This window comes from Nematolebias whitei, chromosome 21, assembly GCF_014905685.2.
Source record: "Nematolebias whitei isolate Nwh7 chromosome 21, NemWhi1, whole genome shotgun sequence".
Classification (NCBI taxonomy): domain Eukaryota; kingdom Metazoa; phylum Chordata; class Actinopteri; order Cyprinodontiformes; family Rivulidae; genus Nematolebias; species Nematolebias whitei.
In genome coordinates, this window is record NC_056518.1 from 18,671,120 (window position 1) to 18,686,631 (window position 15,512).

A 15,512-nucleotide genomic window follows, 5' to 3' on the forward strand; every position below is an offset into this window, starting at 1 on the left:
AAATAGACTAATCATCTATAAAATACAACTTGTTGTCTCAAGATCTTGTCATAAAAATCCATTTTTAAGCAAAGAGGCTGCCTCTATAGTTGGAAGCTCTTTGTTATGTATAGTCTGCATGTTAAATGTCACGTAAAAAAAAAATAAACAGCTCATCCTGGTCAAGTGTTTTGTCTCAAAACTTTAAAGCAAAAACCCAGTTTGACCCCAGAAATGGAAGATTTTTTGTTTTTCACACTGGCATATTCTAGGACAATAACGCACATTATGCATTTTTCAAGACTGAATTATCTTAATTATGAGCTTGTTACGTAGTTCAGTGCTGTCATCATCCTATACAAAAGACTGCATTAAAACAGATTCAAATCCCATTTAAAAACAGCAAAAGTTGCTTAGAGGGTAGAAAATATAAAAACTAAATAAAAATAATTTGTATAATTTTACATAATGAAGAGATAAGGTGTGATGTGAGCATGCCTACAGTCTGAGTGATAAGCCCGATAAACCCCATATCTTGTGGACAATTAATATTAAGACAGGTGATCCATTGTGGTTTGTGTTTTATGTAAAAAGTAAAGCAAGCTGGTCTAAACTGTCATTCTGAACACCGTTTAGATTCTGTTGGAGAAGGGCATGCGTTTACATTTTGTTTACATTAATAACACACCTCCTGTTTTAATCTTCATCACCCAGAAGCAAAAAAAAACAACATCTAATAAACTGATATTATACAGGAAATGATTTGAAAATGGATTGTTTGTCACTGTATTGTCATTGTGTCGGCCTCCTGACCTGTCTGCAGTGGGCCCTGTTGATCTCTGGCTTAGGGAGAGGCGTAATCTTTTAACACCTTTCTGACAGATTTCTGATTGGAGTCTGCAACATGAACTTTCAGACGTTACACTGAATAAACACTGGATCAACAGCTCAGTTTGACGCATAGGTATTTGAATTATGGTCTATGGCATCTTTAAATAAGTCAGGAGTCAGACGGTAATCATCAAATTGCTCTTTTCATTATGAAAATGTAGAATTAGGTGTTTGCTGTGTGCTCTTGGGGGGGGGGGGGGTTCCCTAATCTACACAGAGATTCTCACTAAGCAGATTATCTCCATAAATATGTCAGGATGTCAGGATGCATAGCTGGATGTCTAGTTATGCCCAGACAGAGTGTGAGAATGTGGACACAAAACATGTTTACAGTAAGATGTGTCAGTGGAGCCTGTACAATGCTGACATCTGCTGCTCAAATTAAACCGTCTGTCCTCAGAAACATTTGCTTTGAACTGGGGAGAGCTGCCCTGTGGTTGATCTGTGATAAAATAAGATGAAACAGGAAAAGTATGTTTTATTTAAAGACCATTTCCTGTGTTCGACTTTTACCTTGGGCGAACGAACAGCGTTGACTCACAGCTGTCCGAGGTGCAGCACAAGCAGCGTAATGTGTGTGGGGGTGGGAGGAACCAGATGTTCTCCTCCTCTCCTTCTACCCCTCACACCACAGGTGGTGGGAAAAGGGGAAGAGTGCGAGGGAGAAGAGAACGAGTGAGTGAGAAAGGATGGCAAACAGGAAGCAGAGACTTTAAAACACAATACTCGCAGAGTTTCCTGCAGGCTCTCGCAGATAAGGAGCAGCACTTTGTTAAAGTGGCATTTTCACCTCCAAACGTTCCCCGCTCCTGAAATCACATCTTACTGAGCTTGTAAAACGTTTATGCTGAGCAGCTGGGACATCGTGCAGAAGAAAACGTGGAAAACATTTAATGCAAGAACAATTACAACCGTTATTCTGCAAGACACTAAGCTCAAAAGAAGCAGAAACACTGAAAAAATTATATGAATTGTGATTGTAACAATTAGACTAATGTTAATGTTAAAAAGGCTTAATTTAGGAGAGAGGCTTGGAACAGTAAATGCTATGTACATTTAATTCAAAGGATGAGCTTAATCATAAACAATTATTATCCCAGCTGCCTCATAATCCACACACCTCTAATCTGCACAAAAACACCACATTTCTCACCACGAAATAAATCAAACCACTGTGCGCTCAAGGAGCCACTCGACACTGTTAGGTTGAACTTTCTGCTCAGCTGCCATGCAATCAAAGCTAAAAACCATAGAAATAAACATTCAGACACAATGAGGTCAAGTGCTGCAATATACTGTGAATACGAAGCACTTCACTTCGGTCTGCTCTTTTGTACAATTACATCTGAAACAATTAACCAAAACATTGACTGGGAGATTATTACCTGCCAACCTTCATGTCGAATGTTAATGAACTTTTAGTGAAAGGAAGTGGTTTTGTGAACTTTTCTGCTGTAAGTTCAACTTGACTGGGTTTAGGTAACTCTATATGTTTATTAATGTTCGTCTGATTCGTCCTCAAATCAAGTCAAATTTGTTTGAAACAGAGGAACTGTACTTTCAGTTTGTATTCATATCATAGTGTTGGGTGCATTCATGAACTTAGTCACCCTGAGGAGAAAAAAGAGACAGGATGAACCAACACACACCATGTTGATGCTATAAACTACACCTGATGACAGTCTAACAATGCCAATACAGCTGTGACCTTTGCCCTTTCATTTGCCCGTGATCTATTTATGGAAGCTAAAGTTTCTGTTGCTGATAAACAGCATGAAATTGTGCCGAGTTGATATTTTATTCTTTAAGTGTAACATCAGTTGAGTATATTTTTGATGAGCCACAGTAAATAAATAAACAATTAGTTGGAACATAAACTGAACATTTGAATTGATATTTATTTATTTTGTGTTAGAATGTCTTAGCGTTTAAGAATACCTAAGAAATTAATAAGTTTTGTGTGAATAAGAGCAGTTTAAAGGTTAAAATTAACTGGATAGTTTTCTTGTACTTTGTTTACTGTGAATTGACCGTAAAATGAATGTCCCAAAACATCAAACTTGTTATACCATCATCAGGAAAGCTAGTTTGAGTTAGTTAGTTTTAGTTTTAGCTGAAGTATTTTTAGTGTTTTTTTTTGTTTTTAGTTAACGTTTTTCTTAGTTCATATCTTAGATCTTATTACTGTTTTTCTTTTACATTTTAATACTTTTGTTGGATGTAACTGGGACCCTGTGTACACAATTTCGTTCCACCACATGTACCACATGTAGTGTGTATGACAAATAAAGAACGTTGGATCCTTGAATCCTTGAATTAATTCATGTTAAAAATAATCCTTTAAATATTCTAAAACCTTAAAAACTAATCCTAAAAACGTGTGTTTTTGGTGTGTGTGTTACCAAGTGAAAATACTATTAATATGTATTAATATTTGTTTCCCCCACTTATTAAACAGTAACTTGGGGAAAGAGAAAAAGAGAAGTCATATAATATACAACTGCACCCTCTGTTGAAATGTAGCGGTATTGCAGCAAATTATTACTTAAACTTCAATGGAAATGTGGCTTCTATTTTGCTTCATTTTTTATTTATTTAATTTTTACAATTTATAGTTAATACCGTTTAAATTTGTATAATGTAGCATTTTTCAAGTATCATGTATATTTAATCAATATCAACAGGCTTAAATACTGAGGTAAAATGATGGAAGTCGGCTGTCTTGTCGCATAAAACTACGTTTCCCGTCATGCAACGGCACGCTACACTCCCTCCTGACCTCTGTGACCGAAATAATCCGATCAGCTGATCTGACCTAGCAACAACAAAACGTAGCTAGAGAAGTCTGCCAGGGAGGGGGCTGAAGAACAAAACAATGACGCTGCTCGGCAGGACACAAACACAGTAACACTTTTAAAGACTTTTGTAACGGAATCGCGCGGATTTCCCTCTTGTTTTAAAGTCAAGTGTTTCTCACATACAGCAACGGCTTTTATTTAAGCTACTTCAGCTCAGTTGTTGGCAGACTGTTAGGCTAGCTATTTGTTTGGACGAAAGCTGTCTGCTGGCTCGCTAATTGCTGCTTATCTTTGTAGAAAAGTTCAAATATCAGTAAGCCAAGTATTTCTTCTTTTTTGCTCAATTGTAAACCGAATTTAATGGCGAGCTGTTGAGAGTTAGCTTGTTAGTTAGCCTGTTAGCATAATTTGCACATTTGTTTATTTCAGGTAAGGCTCATTGTCCGGATCGAAATGGACTACTTGTTCATTCTGTGTTAATTTTCTTCACCATGTGTAAGTAGGGAAAGTATTGAGTAAGGAAAATTTAGTGTTTAATTTTTATTTGTGCTGGACATAAATGCCAACTGAACTTGCTGCACAAGTTTACCTGCTGGTTAAACGTAAATAAAGGAGTGAGCTGTTTATTAGGTGCAGTAAATCAACTTGTGTGGAAGTGTTTGAATTGAAGCAGCAAATATACATTGACAGCTTTTATCACTGTTAAGACTTATAAGCTTTCATTTAAGCTAATTTTGTAGTATTTTGTCATTTCACTTCAGCATTAGTGGATATTGGGCATTTTATTGGAAATAGCTGGTGCTATTGTCATAGCTATTCCAATAAGTTTTTTTCCCTTGTAAGGAACGATGAGTGGCCATGGCTCATCCTCTGAAAAGGGAGTTAATACTAGTTTAATATGTCAAGAAAGTTACTCATGTGGTGGTTCTGAAGAGGCTGCTTTTGAGTGTGATGACTGCAAAAGCCTACAGTGTGTTCGATGTGAGCTAGAGCTTCACAGTCAGGAGAATTTTATGAGCCACGAGCGCGTCCCAATAGGTCCTGGGCATGTTCCCTACTGTGATAACTGTAAAGGAGGTAATGGAGACAATGGCAAGCATTACAGGTCTGTTGTTCGCTGCCAGAATTGCAAAGTCAATTTGTGCCAACACTGTCAGAAACGCACCCACAGTGGGAGCAGCAAGAAGAAACACCAGCTCATACCATATCCTCCATCACACAAACCTGCAGAAGTCAACTCTGTCAAGAAATCTGTCGAGCACATTGTTCAAATAATTGACGAGACAGAGTTTCACAGAACCAAACTTCTGGAGAGGGTAGCCAGCTTTCTGCTTGTTGACGAGAATGAGGAAATGCAGGTGAGTTGTGCCACTTGTCGTTCAATTGGAATAAAATGCAGTTTATTTTAATTCACTTCTAAGTTGTTAGTTGGGTTGGGGTTTTTTTACATTATTTGAAGCAACTTGTAAACTTTGTGTTATTCTTCCCAAGATTAAAGATGAAACTTCATTTGTGAAGTGTCTCTGCTGCGACCCTGACCAGCTGCTCAAGGTGGTATCCATCTTTGGTAACACAGGAGAGGGCAAATCTCACACCTTGAACCACACATTCTTCATGGGTCGAGAAGTCTTCAAGACTTCTCCCACACAGGAGTCGTGCACAGTGGGTGTGTGGGCAGCATTTGACCCCATCCATAAAATTCTAGTCATTGACACAGAGGGACTTCTCGGGAACAGCTCCAAACAGGGTCAGAGGACCCGTCTCTTACTCAAGGTGCTCGCCATCTCTGACCTCATCATTTATCGCACCCACGCTGATCGTCTCCATGACGATCTTTTCAAGTTTCTTGGTGATGCTTCAGATGCTTATCTGAAGCATTTCACCAAGGAGCTCAAAGCCACCACAGCCCGCTGTGGCCTGGACGTCCCACTGTCTACCTTGGGTCCTGCAGTAGTCATCTTCCATGAGACTGTCCACACTAAGCTGCTGGGTTCAGGTAAAACATCCATTCATTTATTTATCATAGTAGTGTCATACTTATAATAGGCATAAGTATTTTTAGATTGTACTTTGTTATTGTGTTAAAATGTAGTTCTGTGACGATGTTAAATATGTCACACACACACCCCCTTTAAAGTATTTTAAGAATTCATCATTGCACATGGTTACAAGTTTAACAAACGATAGAGCTGCAGTAAAGATGCAGAAGCTATCCCAGTTCTATTTTCAAAATATGTGTGAACTTTTGCATACAAACTTTGGTACTCTGACTTTGTCCAATTTTCTCAAATGTTTTAAAACATGAGACTTACTGAGAGGAAAGCGGAAAAAAGCAAAATAACATTATTTTAAATTTTGAAAAGAGTATTCCTTTCACGTCCTAATGCAAATGCAGTAAATTTAAAAAAAGTGTTAAATGATTCATCTGCAATGGAAGCCATTTTATGTTTGTCCTTTTGTAGAAAAATCATCAGAGTCAGTAGATCGGTTGCTCTTGGAGCGCTTTAGGAAGCTTTCCCGTTATCCAGAAGCCTTCAGCTCTGTTCAGTATTGGGGCACGCAAACTCTCAGTCCCCCTACAGACTTCCGTGGCTTGCAGAATAAAATGGAGCAGCTCCTAAACAACAGCGCTACCCGCTCCCCACGCACTCCCTTGGTCATCTTCAAAGCGCTTCAGGTAAGGCTGCATACAGAAGTCATGTCAGTCTTTAAGTAACGATCACACTTAACATAGTTCCTGCTGGTTTACCCTCACATATTCTGTAACTCCGTTTGTGAAATTGCACTTTATAACAAAAAGTTTTGTGTTAATGTCTGCTTCTGATTATTGTTTTTGCAGGCACTGAGTGAGCGCTTCAATGGGGAAATCTCAGGCGAGCCAGCAGCACACAGCTGCTTCTTCCCTGACGAGTACTTCACCTGCTCCAGCCACTGCCTCAGCTGCAGGTCAGTTCTTCCTGCCTTTTGTTTGAACAACAAAATTATTATATCTCCTTCATTTTTTTATTGATGAACAATATGATTTGCTTCGTTTATCACAGGTCTAAATGCAAGAATAGTATGAACCACCTAGGAGAAGGAGGCCGCCATGATCCGAAGCAGCGGTGCTGTTACTCATCTCTGTATGACAATCGCATTTACACCTGTAAGGTAAGCAGAATGGTTCAAACAACTTAAGGTTCCCATTTTTAACAAACACTTCCTGTATTACTTTGCTGTTAAGTTGAAATCAATATGTTATGCATCGTATCAGGCTTGTTATGAAGGAGGAAAGGAAGTAATAGTTGTCCCAAAGACCTCTGCATCATCAGACTCACCCTGGATGGGTCTTGCCAGATTTGCCTGGTCTGGGTGAGTAGATTAGACAGATAATTTTCCAGTAAATATATACAAAATTGGGGAAAAAATGCAGTAAATATAAAGTTCTCTTTTGTTAAATGTTTTATTTTTGTTGTTAAATGTATGATTAGGTATGTTATTGAGTGCCCTAACTGCGGAGTGATCTATCGGAGCCGTCAGTACTGGTATGGAAATCAGGACCCCGTGGACACAGTTGTCCGCACTGAGATCCACCACATTTGGCCAGGGGTAAGAAACCCTTACAGTTTGTCTCTTTTAAATATTATTTTTGCGTATATAGATTATTTTACAGAGTTTGAACTGTAGCTACAGTTCAATAGTTGTGTGTGTGGTTTTGCAGGCTGATGGCTTTTTAAAAGACAACAGCAATGCTGCACAGCGGCTTCTGGATGGAGTCAACCTAGTGGCCCAGTCCATGTCAGAGCTCAGTGTCAAACCTGCCAAGACTGTCACCTCTTGGCTGACAGATCAGATCGCCCCAGCCTACTGGAAACCCAACTCCCTCATCTTGGTGAGTGACGCTCAGACCCACCCTCTGCCACCCGCCCCCAGCAGCCAAGTCAACACTTTCTTGTCCAGCATGTTTACTTTCTGTAGAGCTGTGCTGCTATTACACAACTCATGTTGTGCATGTCACAAGATCAAATTTAGAATGACTGCTGCTCACTTTAGCTCCTAATCAATAACAGCATTTGATTTTACTGATTTTTTTTTTTTTGGTTTTGTTTTGGTTTTTGTACAAGATGTGCCGCAAGTGTCGTGCAGTCTTCCAGGATAATGACACCAAGCATCACTGCCGTGCCTGCGGGGAGGGTTTCTGTGATGGCTGTTCTTCCAAAGCTGCGCCCGTCCCTGAGAGAGGCTGGGGTCCTGCCCCTGTCAGAGTCTGTGATATCTGCTTCGAGCAGAGAGCCTCATACGCAGGTACACATTCTGTGGTTGCTCATGCTATTTCTTTCCCTGTTTTATGCTGGCACTTAATATTTATGTAAGTAATGTTTTTTCTTCTTCGTGCAGAAATACTTGCATCAGAGCTCGAGGAGGAGGAAGGTAGTAATCTTGCTAGGAAAGTTGGTGAAGCGGTTACCAACACCTTAGGAGTTGTGGTCACTGCTATAGATATCCCTCTTGGTAAGTTTTGCCCCAAACCTAATGGGTGTAAATGTTAAAGGTAATGTTAATATACATTTCTGCAGCGCCCTCTGGTGGCATGGGCTCTTCAAAATTATTTACAGTAAAAAGACAAAGACAGGAGTCTAGATAATAAAGTTGACCAAATAAGGAATCTACAGTATATATTTACTGTGACAGAGCTCATTATGTTACATAAATCTCAAACTATCTGTAAAAAAAATTCAAGTGCCACAGAAAAACAAAAGCAAAGAAATGTCTACAAACATTGTTAGGTGTGGACTGTTCTCTTAAACATGTATCCTCTTTACAATTATCAACTCCAAAATTGTAATAATGTTATTACAAAAAACAATATTAAGAATATTGCAGAATTTTCTTAACCTTTGTTTCTTCATCTCAACCTTAATTAAGAAAAATAACACATAATAATCTTTATTATACTTATTTGCTCACAGTAGGGTGAAACTAAAATACCAAAAATAGCATAAACAGTCAAGAGCAGCCTAAAATTTCATAATGCTTTCCATATTTTTTAAACTCGCCAGCAAACTTGTTTTACAAGTGTGAATCGTCAAAAGATGCATTTTATTTTCACTGGCTTCAAACGTACAATTAGCCAAACTATATTGCAGTGGTGACCATCCTCGCCAATGCTCTGATATATAGCTGCTGTTTCGACACCAGTTTAAACGGCATCTGATCCAGAAAATGGCTTCATCTTTATCAGTGCGAAATTAGAGTGATATTCACATTTCTCAAGGGTTGTGGGTATATATTTTGTTTTGTTTAAACTGCTGTGAACCAATCATTGATTTATATTTTATTACTCAGTTTAAATCCTCTCTTGTTCATAATTTAGCTCATTCCTTATCACACTGAATTTTTTTTTATCTATAGCTTAAAAAATAATGGTTGTGAAGCAATGAGAGATTATAATCTTTTTTTTTTTTACTTTGAATAACTTGAGTTTTTCCACTGTTAGAGGTATTTTTTCGACTGATTAGAGTTGCATTCAACTACAGATCCTGCGATACACCTTAAAGATAGCAGATTTTATGAGTTAACTGAGGATATTAAACTTGAAATGGCTGTGACAGGAATCAAACGGGGGATATTTAAACATGAAATGTTCAGAGCTGTAGTTTTATAACAGCAGGACACTTGTTTGTGAAAATCAACCTGAAATGTTCTGTAGATGGAGTAAACTAGCTCTGCTCTGTGGAATACGACTGTGCAGCCCTTGAATACACCAAATTCACGAGGATGCTTGTTAATAGCATGAATTTAATATTTATTTTGTGTATATTTTGTTACTTAATCATGTTGTCAGCCTATGTTAACCACTGAATAGCTTAGATGATTAAGATTTTGATCACCTGATATGCCGCTGACAATAACAGCCCACAAAGTCTGCTCCAATCACAACATTACCCCATTAACTTCCATGTTCCACATTCTGATAGTAACCAACACTACAGCACCTAAATACATTTTTATTTTTAGTATTGTACACTTAAAAGTTGAGGTGGCATAAGTATGCTCCAGTGAGTGCAGTGATATTAACTTTACAGGCATGTGAATGTCATGTCACTGAGTGCATTTATGTTGCATCGTTCCTTCAGGCTTAGTGAAAGACGCAGCCCGTCCTGCCTATTGGGTCCCTGACCAGGACATCCTATCATGCCACAACTGCCAGCGTGAGTTCACTGCCAAGCTGTCCAAGCACCACTGCCGTGCCTGTGGCCAAGGAGTGTGTGACGAATGCTCCCCCGAGCGCCGACCAGTCCCTTCGCGTGGCTGGGACCACCCTGTGCGTGTGTGCGCCGGCTGCAACCAGAAACCCGGAGAACTTTAATTTAGGGGGCTTTCCTTCCTCAGAGCACCAGAGATGATAGTGCACTCAGCAAGCAGTCTGTCGCTGCTGAAGTATACCTCTTGTACTCTAATGGTTCTGTCTCGCGTCTGTGGAAAGGAAATCTTAGGGGATACTTAAAATATTTAGTTGATTAGGGGTTCCGAGTTTGCGTGGCCTTTGTAGAACAGCCAGAAGATTGGGTTTCTTGACTGAATCCTAACCCCCACCAGTTTCACTCAAATTATTCATGGACTCAGCATTTTGGTTATTATGGACACAAATTCTTAATTTTCCAATAAACAAAGCAGTTGAGCTATTTTTCTATCATTAAGAGATATTTAAAAATGACTGCTAACTGAGAATGTCATGGTTTGTTGTTATTAGTTCACAGCACCTTAAACTGTTTAGTGTTTTTTCTCTGGTGTGTAATGACGGAAAGATATTTTGCATTTGTGCAGGCATACCTGCAGGCTCCGTTGCATGCATGCATCGCTGCGTTTTAGTTTTTGCACTAAGACTTTTTCAGCTGTTGTAGGCTGTTGCTTAACATGGCCAAAAGCCAGATATCCAGGGGATGAAGTTACTTCCAACCCGATTTAAATTCTACAAAAGTAGGTTCAAATTTGGGATATCTGGTGTGCCAAAAATCATTCAGGTCAATGTCTGTGCTGTTGTAATGTTAATATTCTATCATATAACTTGTGGTTGAATGATTCGTAGAAGAGTGTAAATTTTCAACGTTAACAACTATTTAAATATCATTATTATAAATAAATTTAAAAAAAAAAACAGTCCGACTTGCATGGCAGTTTCAGATATCATTGCCTTTTTATTTGTTTTGACACCTGACAGGTGACATTTTAGTTTATACATGTAACAAAAAATTTTATTTTATGTTTACATTTGTCTTTCACGTGTTTGTTTCAATTGTTATTAGTATTTACTACCTGTTGTGGTGTCTGGATGTAGTCTTCCAGGAGTGAAGAATTATCAAATTTCTCTTTGAAATGTTTCCATCATTCAGTCACAAGTTCTTTGCTAGCGCTTTGTTTTATGCTACATCCGTTATTAGAGACTGTTATCATTGTTTTTTTTGTTTGTTTGATGTTTGGCACTTGCTAATATATTATTTGTAATGAAAGTATGTGAACTGCACATTCTTTTGTTGTTGTTAATGCTTGTCAAACTGTTTATCCTGCATTAAGTGACAGAGCTTTACCTAAACTTGCATCATTATTAGTTTATTTATTAGCAAGACAAAGCACAAGATGACGCCTTTTGAACTACAGTTTGTACTTTATGGTTGAAAACACACAAAAATAGGCATTTACCAAGTAGATTTTGTAGGTAATTTTATTTCTTATTTCGATTCTGATCTTTGATGAGAAAACATTGTCTGGCTGGTCTTAAAATAGATTTATTTGTCTTGAGTGTTCCATCAAACATGCCCCCCTCTGATATGCTAATATTGCACACACACAAAGAATAGGAAATGTGTTAGATTACTTGCACTGGAGTTTATTCATATGCACATTAGTTCTGTCTATTTCGTTTAAATGTCTCCAATAGTGTTTGAGAGATACAGTATATTTCATGCAGCTTGTTTCAATTATCTGGGTGTCATTCATAATACCCATCTTCAGCTCCAACAGGAATGACTGATGTGTTCTTTAAACCGCTGAAATTCAACTTGAATTAAAAGCAATTGTGGGAAAACTTGCATAAGAATAAAGCTGTGTCAACATCTTCACGTCAAAACATAATCGTGTACTGCTTTCATTGTTTGTGTGCGTGTGAGAGATAGAAATTGTGTTTTAAATGGCTGTCAAATGTTACAAAGTACAGGACGGCATGTGGGAGGAATTGATCGTGGGCACGTCTGTGTGTTATGAGTCTTGCTTGCATTCATGTCAAACACTGCAGCTTCAGATAATGCGATGGGGAAAATGTTCCTATTGATGATACTGAATTATTAATTATTTTAGTTAATAAATAAAAACTTTCGGTTTCAAGTTATATGCCACAATGTGAGCTTACTACATACCAAAATCTCAGCCAGCTGTCCAGCATTCAGTGAAGGTCTCTTTAAGAAAAAGTGCTGTAATTCACTTGTGTACAATATGAAAACAAGGGAAAACCCTTTAAAATAATTTTGACAGTTTACCTCATTAGGCCACGCCCCGTTCGCTCATTCTCAACATCTATTGGTCCACGGATTCGCCTCGGGCTCTGATTGGTCAATTACCGAAGGTTTCCCTCAGAACTGCAAGACGCCGATATTGCGTTACATTGTAGCAAAATGGCGGCTGTCATTCAGAATCCACTAAAAGCGTAAGTAATTTAGACATTTATTAAACTGTGAATAATTACTTTGGTGCCAACTCGACCGTCGGAGCCGGTTGTTCGCGCGTGCCATTCCCAGCCGTGTGCATATGGCAGGCGAAGCTGTCCAAATTCATTTTGTGTACTTCTTTCACGGCAAAAGTAGCCCTGCACTGTTCTTTTATCGCGCTACATTTCAACGTTTAGTGTTAAACACGAGCGAAAAGCTGCTTGACATTTTCGCCGAGCTAAAGGGGCTTCTCCTCCACACGGTTCGGTTAACCCAGCAGAATGTCGTCTCTCCTGGGCTCTACATTTATTTGAAAACTGCCGACAACGTGTATCCGCCGCGAACGAACGAATAAAAAGCCGATTTCCTTCGAGCTCGGCTCGCGCACAGCGGCAGCGGAATAACCGTCGGACATTCCGAAAGTCGTTTACAGTTGCTGTGAATTGCCGACATGGTCAACTTTGGCTCGTCGGAGCGCAGACGTGCTCAGGACCTGGTAAAGCGAGCAAAAAGGAAAGAAAGGGAGGAGGTATTTTGTGTTTGCAAGCCTGTTGGCGAATTCAGCAAAAGTGACAGCAATTTGAATCTGCTGCTGAAAACTGGCTGTCACTTTGTGGTCAAATGGCATGTGCAACATATATTTTTAACCCTCAAATAAATGCAAATGCTTCACCTATTTCTTCTTTGTTCTATTCCATGTGTTTGGTTAGGCACACTTTACCTCTTCACAATAAAACATCCAACAGTTCAGTATTTTTCTAAACGTACATGGAGTTCAGCTGTACGTGACAGCAGCAGCAGTCACTATTGACTGCTCATGGATCTGTGGAGGTAGAGCTGGAGCTCCACTGTGCCTTTAAGTGGAGGAGTGCTGGAGATTAGCTTGGTCCAGGATCCTGGGCCCATCTGTCAGAGATGCTCTGACAGGGAGGAAGTGTTGGGCTCAAGAAGAAGAACCATCTGCTCCTGCACAGAGGTGCCCTGCCACCTCAGTGAACTGTAGCCCAAGGTGTGGACCCATGGGCTTGTTCTGAATCAGCAGTCAACTGGGCACAGATGTGTTTTCATCCAACCGTGGACCAAAACTCCAAAATACACAATCTGTAGCTGTGCATGTGCCTAATTGATCTGCTTTCACCATTTTTCTATCCCTTTCTGTCGTTTTTTTGCTTGTTTTTCCCTCGCCGTTTGACTCGTTTTCTTCATGATTGCTCATTCTTTCAGTTCACCTTTAAATCTAGTTCTTATGCTAATATTTGCGGTAGGGATGCACGATATTATCGGCACGGTATCGGACGATATTAGCGATAAAGTTAAATAACGGACATCGGCCATTCCATCAAAATAACTCGCCGATATAAAAGGTTTCTGTTTTAAGTTGATTTTTAATTTAAGAAATGGTCAAGTAGGTCTATGAATGCACTACTACTTATGCGCTTTTCACTTGTCGCTTGTGAACAGGTTGAGTTTAAGATTTGTGAAAATGTGCACTGTTTGAGTCATTGTTGTCATTGGAGAGTGGTGGCGCAGAGGTTAGAGAAGGTGGGCCTGTGATTGGAAAGTCGCAGGTTCAACTCCCCGGATTGACAACGTCAAAATGTGGGTGGAAAAGATGAAACGCCCACACCTGCCCCCACTCTTATTTGCCCCCCACCCTGGGCCCTTGAGCAAGGCCCTTAACCCCCACCATCTGCTTCAAAATGGTTCTCTCTTGAAAATGAGTTCTCGTGACTCAATGAGACTTGCCTGTATAAATAAAGGGTAAGTAAAAATAAATAAAATAAATTGTGTGAGAGTAAATGTCATGAATAAATTTGACATTAAACATAATCCAAGTTAAAGTTTTACGTAATTTTCAGACCTCTTTTTAACATCTGCATTTGGTAGCAGACCAAATTGACAAAGACCATGCAGAATAATGTAGTGTTTTAATTCTACAGCAGCGAAAGCTATGTAGTCTCTGTAAGTAGCTCTAGGGGGGAAAATATTGGTATTTGTGTCTGTTATCGTCCAATTAAATTTTAACATATTGGCATATCTGATATCGACCAAAAATCCAATATCGTACATCGCTAATTTGCAGCCATTTTAAAGTTTTGATTGTTTTGCATCCCTTTTTTAGGGCCCTGAAAGATGGTAAAACATTTAGTTTTTACTGTATATTTATTATTACCTCTTGCCTAAAGTGAAGCAGCAATCATGTTTTGTGTGCGTGTAGTCATTTGTCCACAGCTTTAGTAAAACATGCTTTGAGCCAATGATGACTAATGAAAAGCTCAGTAATCATTGGTCGTGCATATACAACTGCTTAACTTTTGGAACCATTCCATTTCAAGATGGTTGCCACAGCTAAATGACCTTTATCAACCCAAACATGTCTATAACTGAGCCAACTTTAGCTCAAGTTTAGAGACTGATCCTCAACACATGCGCTGAGCACGAACTGACTGTGAGATTTGTTTTTAAAACCTAGCCATTAAAATCTAAAAAAGTTAAATCTGGTCCTCTGGACATTCAAAAAAAAACAAAACAAAGCAAAACAACAAAAAATGTAGAAACGTTTCGTCTCTCGTCCGAGAGACTTCTTCAGTCTGAGGTGCTGTTTTCAGCTCAGTCTCTTAAATAGCACCTTCTCAGAGTGGATCAACCAGTTTTGCTGCTGACAACAAAAACCAGCTGATCACATGCTCAAGAAGGACCATCAGCCTAACAATGGATCATTAGCACACTGATGGCTGTTTACTGTTCACAGAGGGCTGAGTGATACTAGCAATCACAGCATTGTAAGAGGGGGACAGTTGAACACGTAGGCCTCCACCCCTGTTTAATGATGGACGGTTTCTTTTCACAAAGATGGCCTCCTTTACTCCTCTCTCAAACCATCGTTCCTCTCTGTCCAGGATGTGCACATCTTCATCCCTGAAAGAGTGACCGCTGGCCTGGAGATGAGTGTAGACCGCAGAGTCCTGGCCTGATGATGTTGATCTTCTGTGCTGGGCCATCCTTTTGGCCAGTGGCTGTTTAGTTTCCCCGATGTAAGACTGATCACAGCCCTCCTGACACTGAACAGCATACACAACATTACTCTGTTTGTGCCGGGGGACTGGATCTTTGGGATGAACCAGTCTTTGCCGTAATGTATTTTGGGGTTTAAAAGCCACTG

The 15,512-nt window shown here is 39.4% G+C and overlaps 2 protein-coding genes across 2 annotated transcripts in view; both read left to right on the forward strand.

Annotated features, from left to right (window-relative positions):
- The first annotated feature begins 4,515 nt into the window (after positions 1 to 4,515).
- On the forward strand, positions 4,516 to 10,299 carry LOC119427755 (zinc finger FYVE domain-containing protein 1). The gene is made up of 11 exons (XM_037695393.1): positions 4,516 to 5,026; positions 5,160 to 5,664; positions 6,131 to 6,345; positions 6,508 to 6,614; positions 6,710 to 6,818; positions 6,922 to 7,019; positions 7,139 to 7,256; positions 7,369 to 7,539; positions 7,772 to 7,952; positions 8,046 to 8,159; positions 9,785 to 10,299. Exons 1-11 carry the CDS (start codon positions 4,517 to 4,519, stop codon positions 10,015 to 10,017), a joined length of 2,361 nt encoding a protein of 786 aa, XP_037551321.1. The 5' UTR covers position 4,516; the 3' UTR covers positions 10,018 to 10,299.
- Positions 10,300 to 12,298: 1,999 nt separating this feature from the next.
- The window catches only part of LOC119426945 (zinc finger protein DPF3), an 18,389-nt gene continuing 15,175 nt past the window's right edge, over positions 12,299 to 15,512 (forward strand). Inside the window, exon 1 of the mRNA XM_037694519.1 lies at positions 12,299 to 12,348. Coding sequence (XP_037550447.1) covers positions 12,317 to 12,348 — 32 coding nt within the window. The 5' untranslated portion in view covers positions 12,299 to 12,316. The remainder of the gene's footprint in view (positions 12,349 to 15,512) is intronic.

Bases quoted from the DNA above. Each gene is read 5' to 3' on its own strand.
- LOC119427755 (XM_037695393.1), top strand. From the start codon at position 4,517: ATGAGTGGCCATGGCTCATCCTCTGAAAAGGGAGTTAATACTAGTTTA. The intron at 5,665-6,130 runs GTAAAACATCCA...GTCCTTTTGTAG, and splicing joins CACTAAGCTGCTGGGTTCAG to AAAAATCATCAGAGTCAGTA. The intron at 6,346-6,507 runs GTAAGGCTGCAT...TTGTTTTTGCAG, and splicing joins TCATCTTCAAAGCGCTTCAG to GCACTGAGTGAGCGCTTCAA.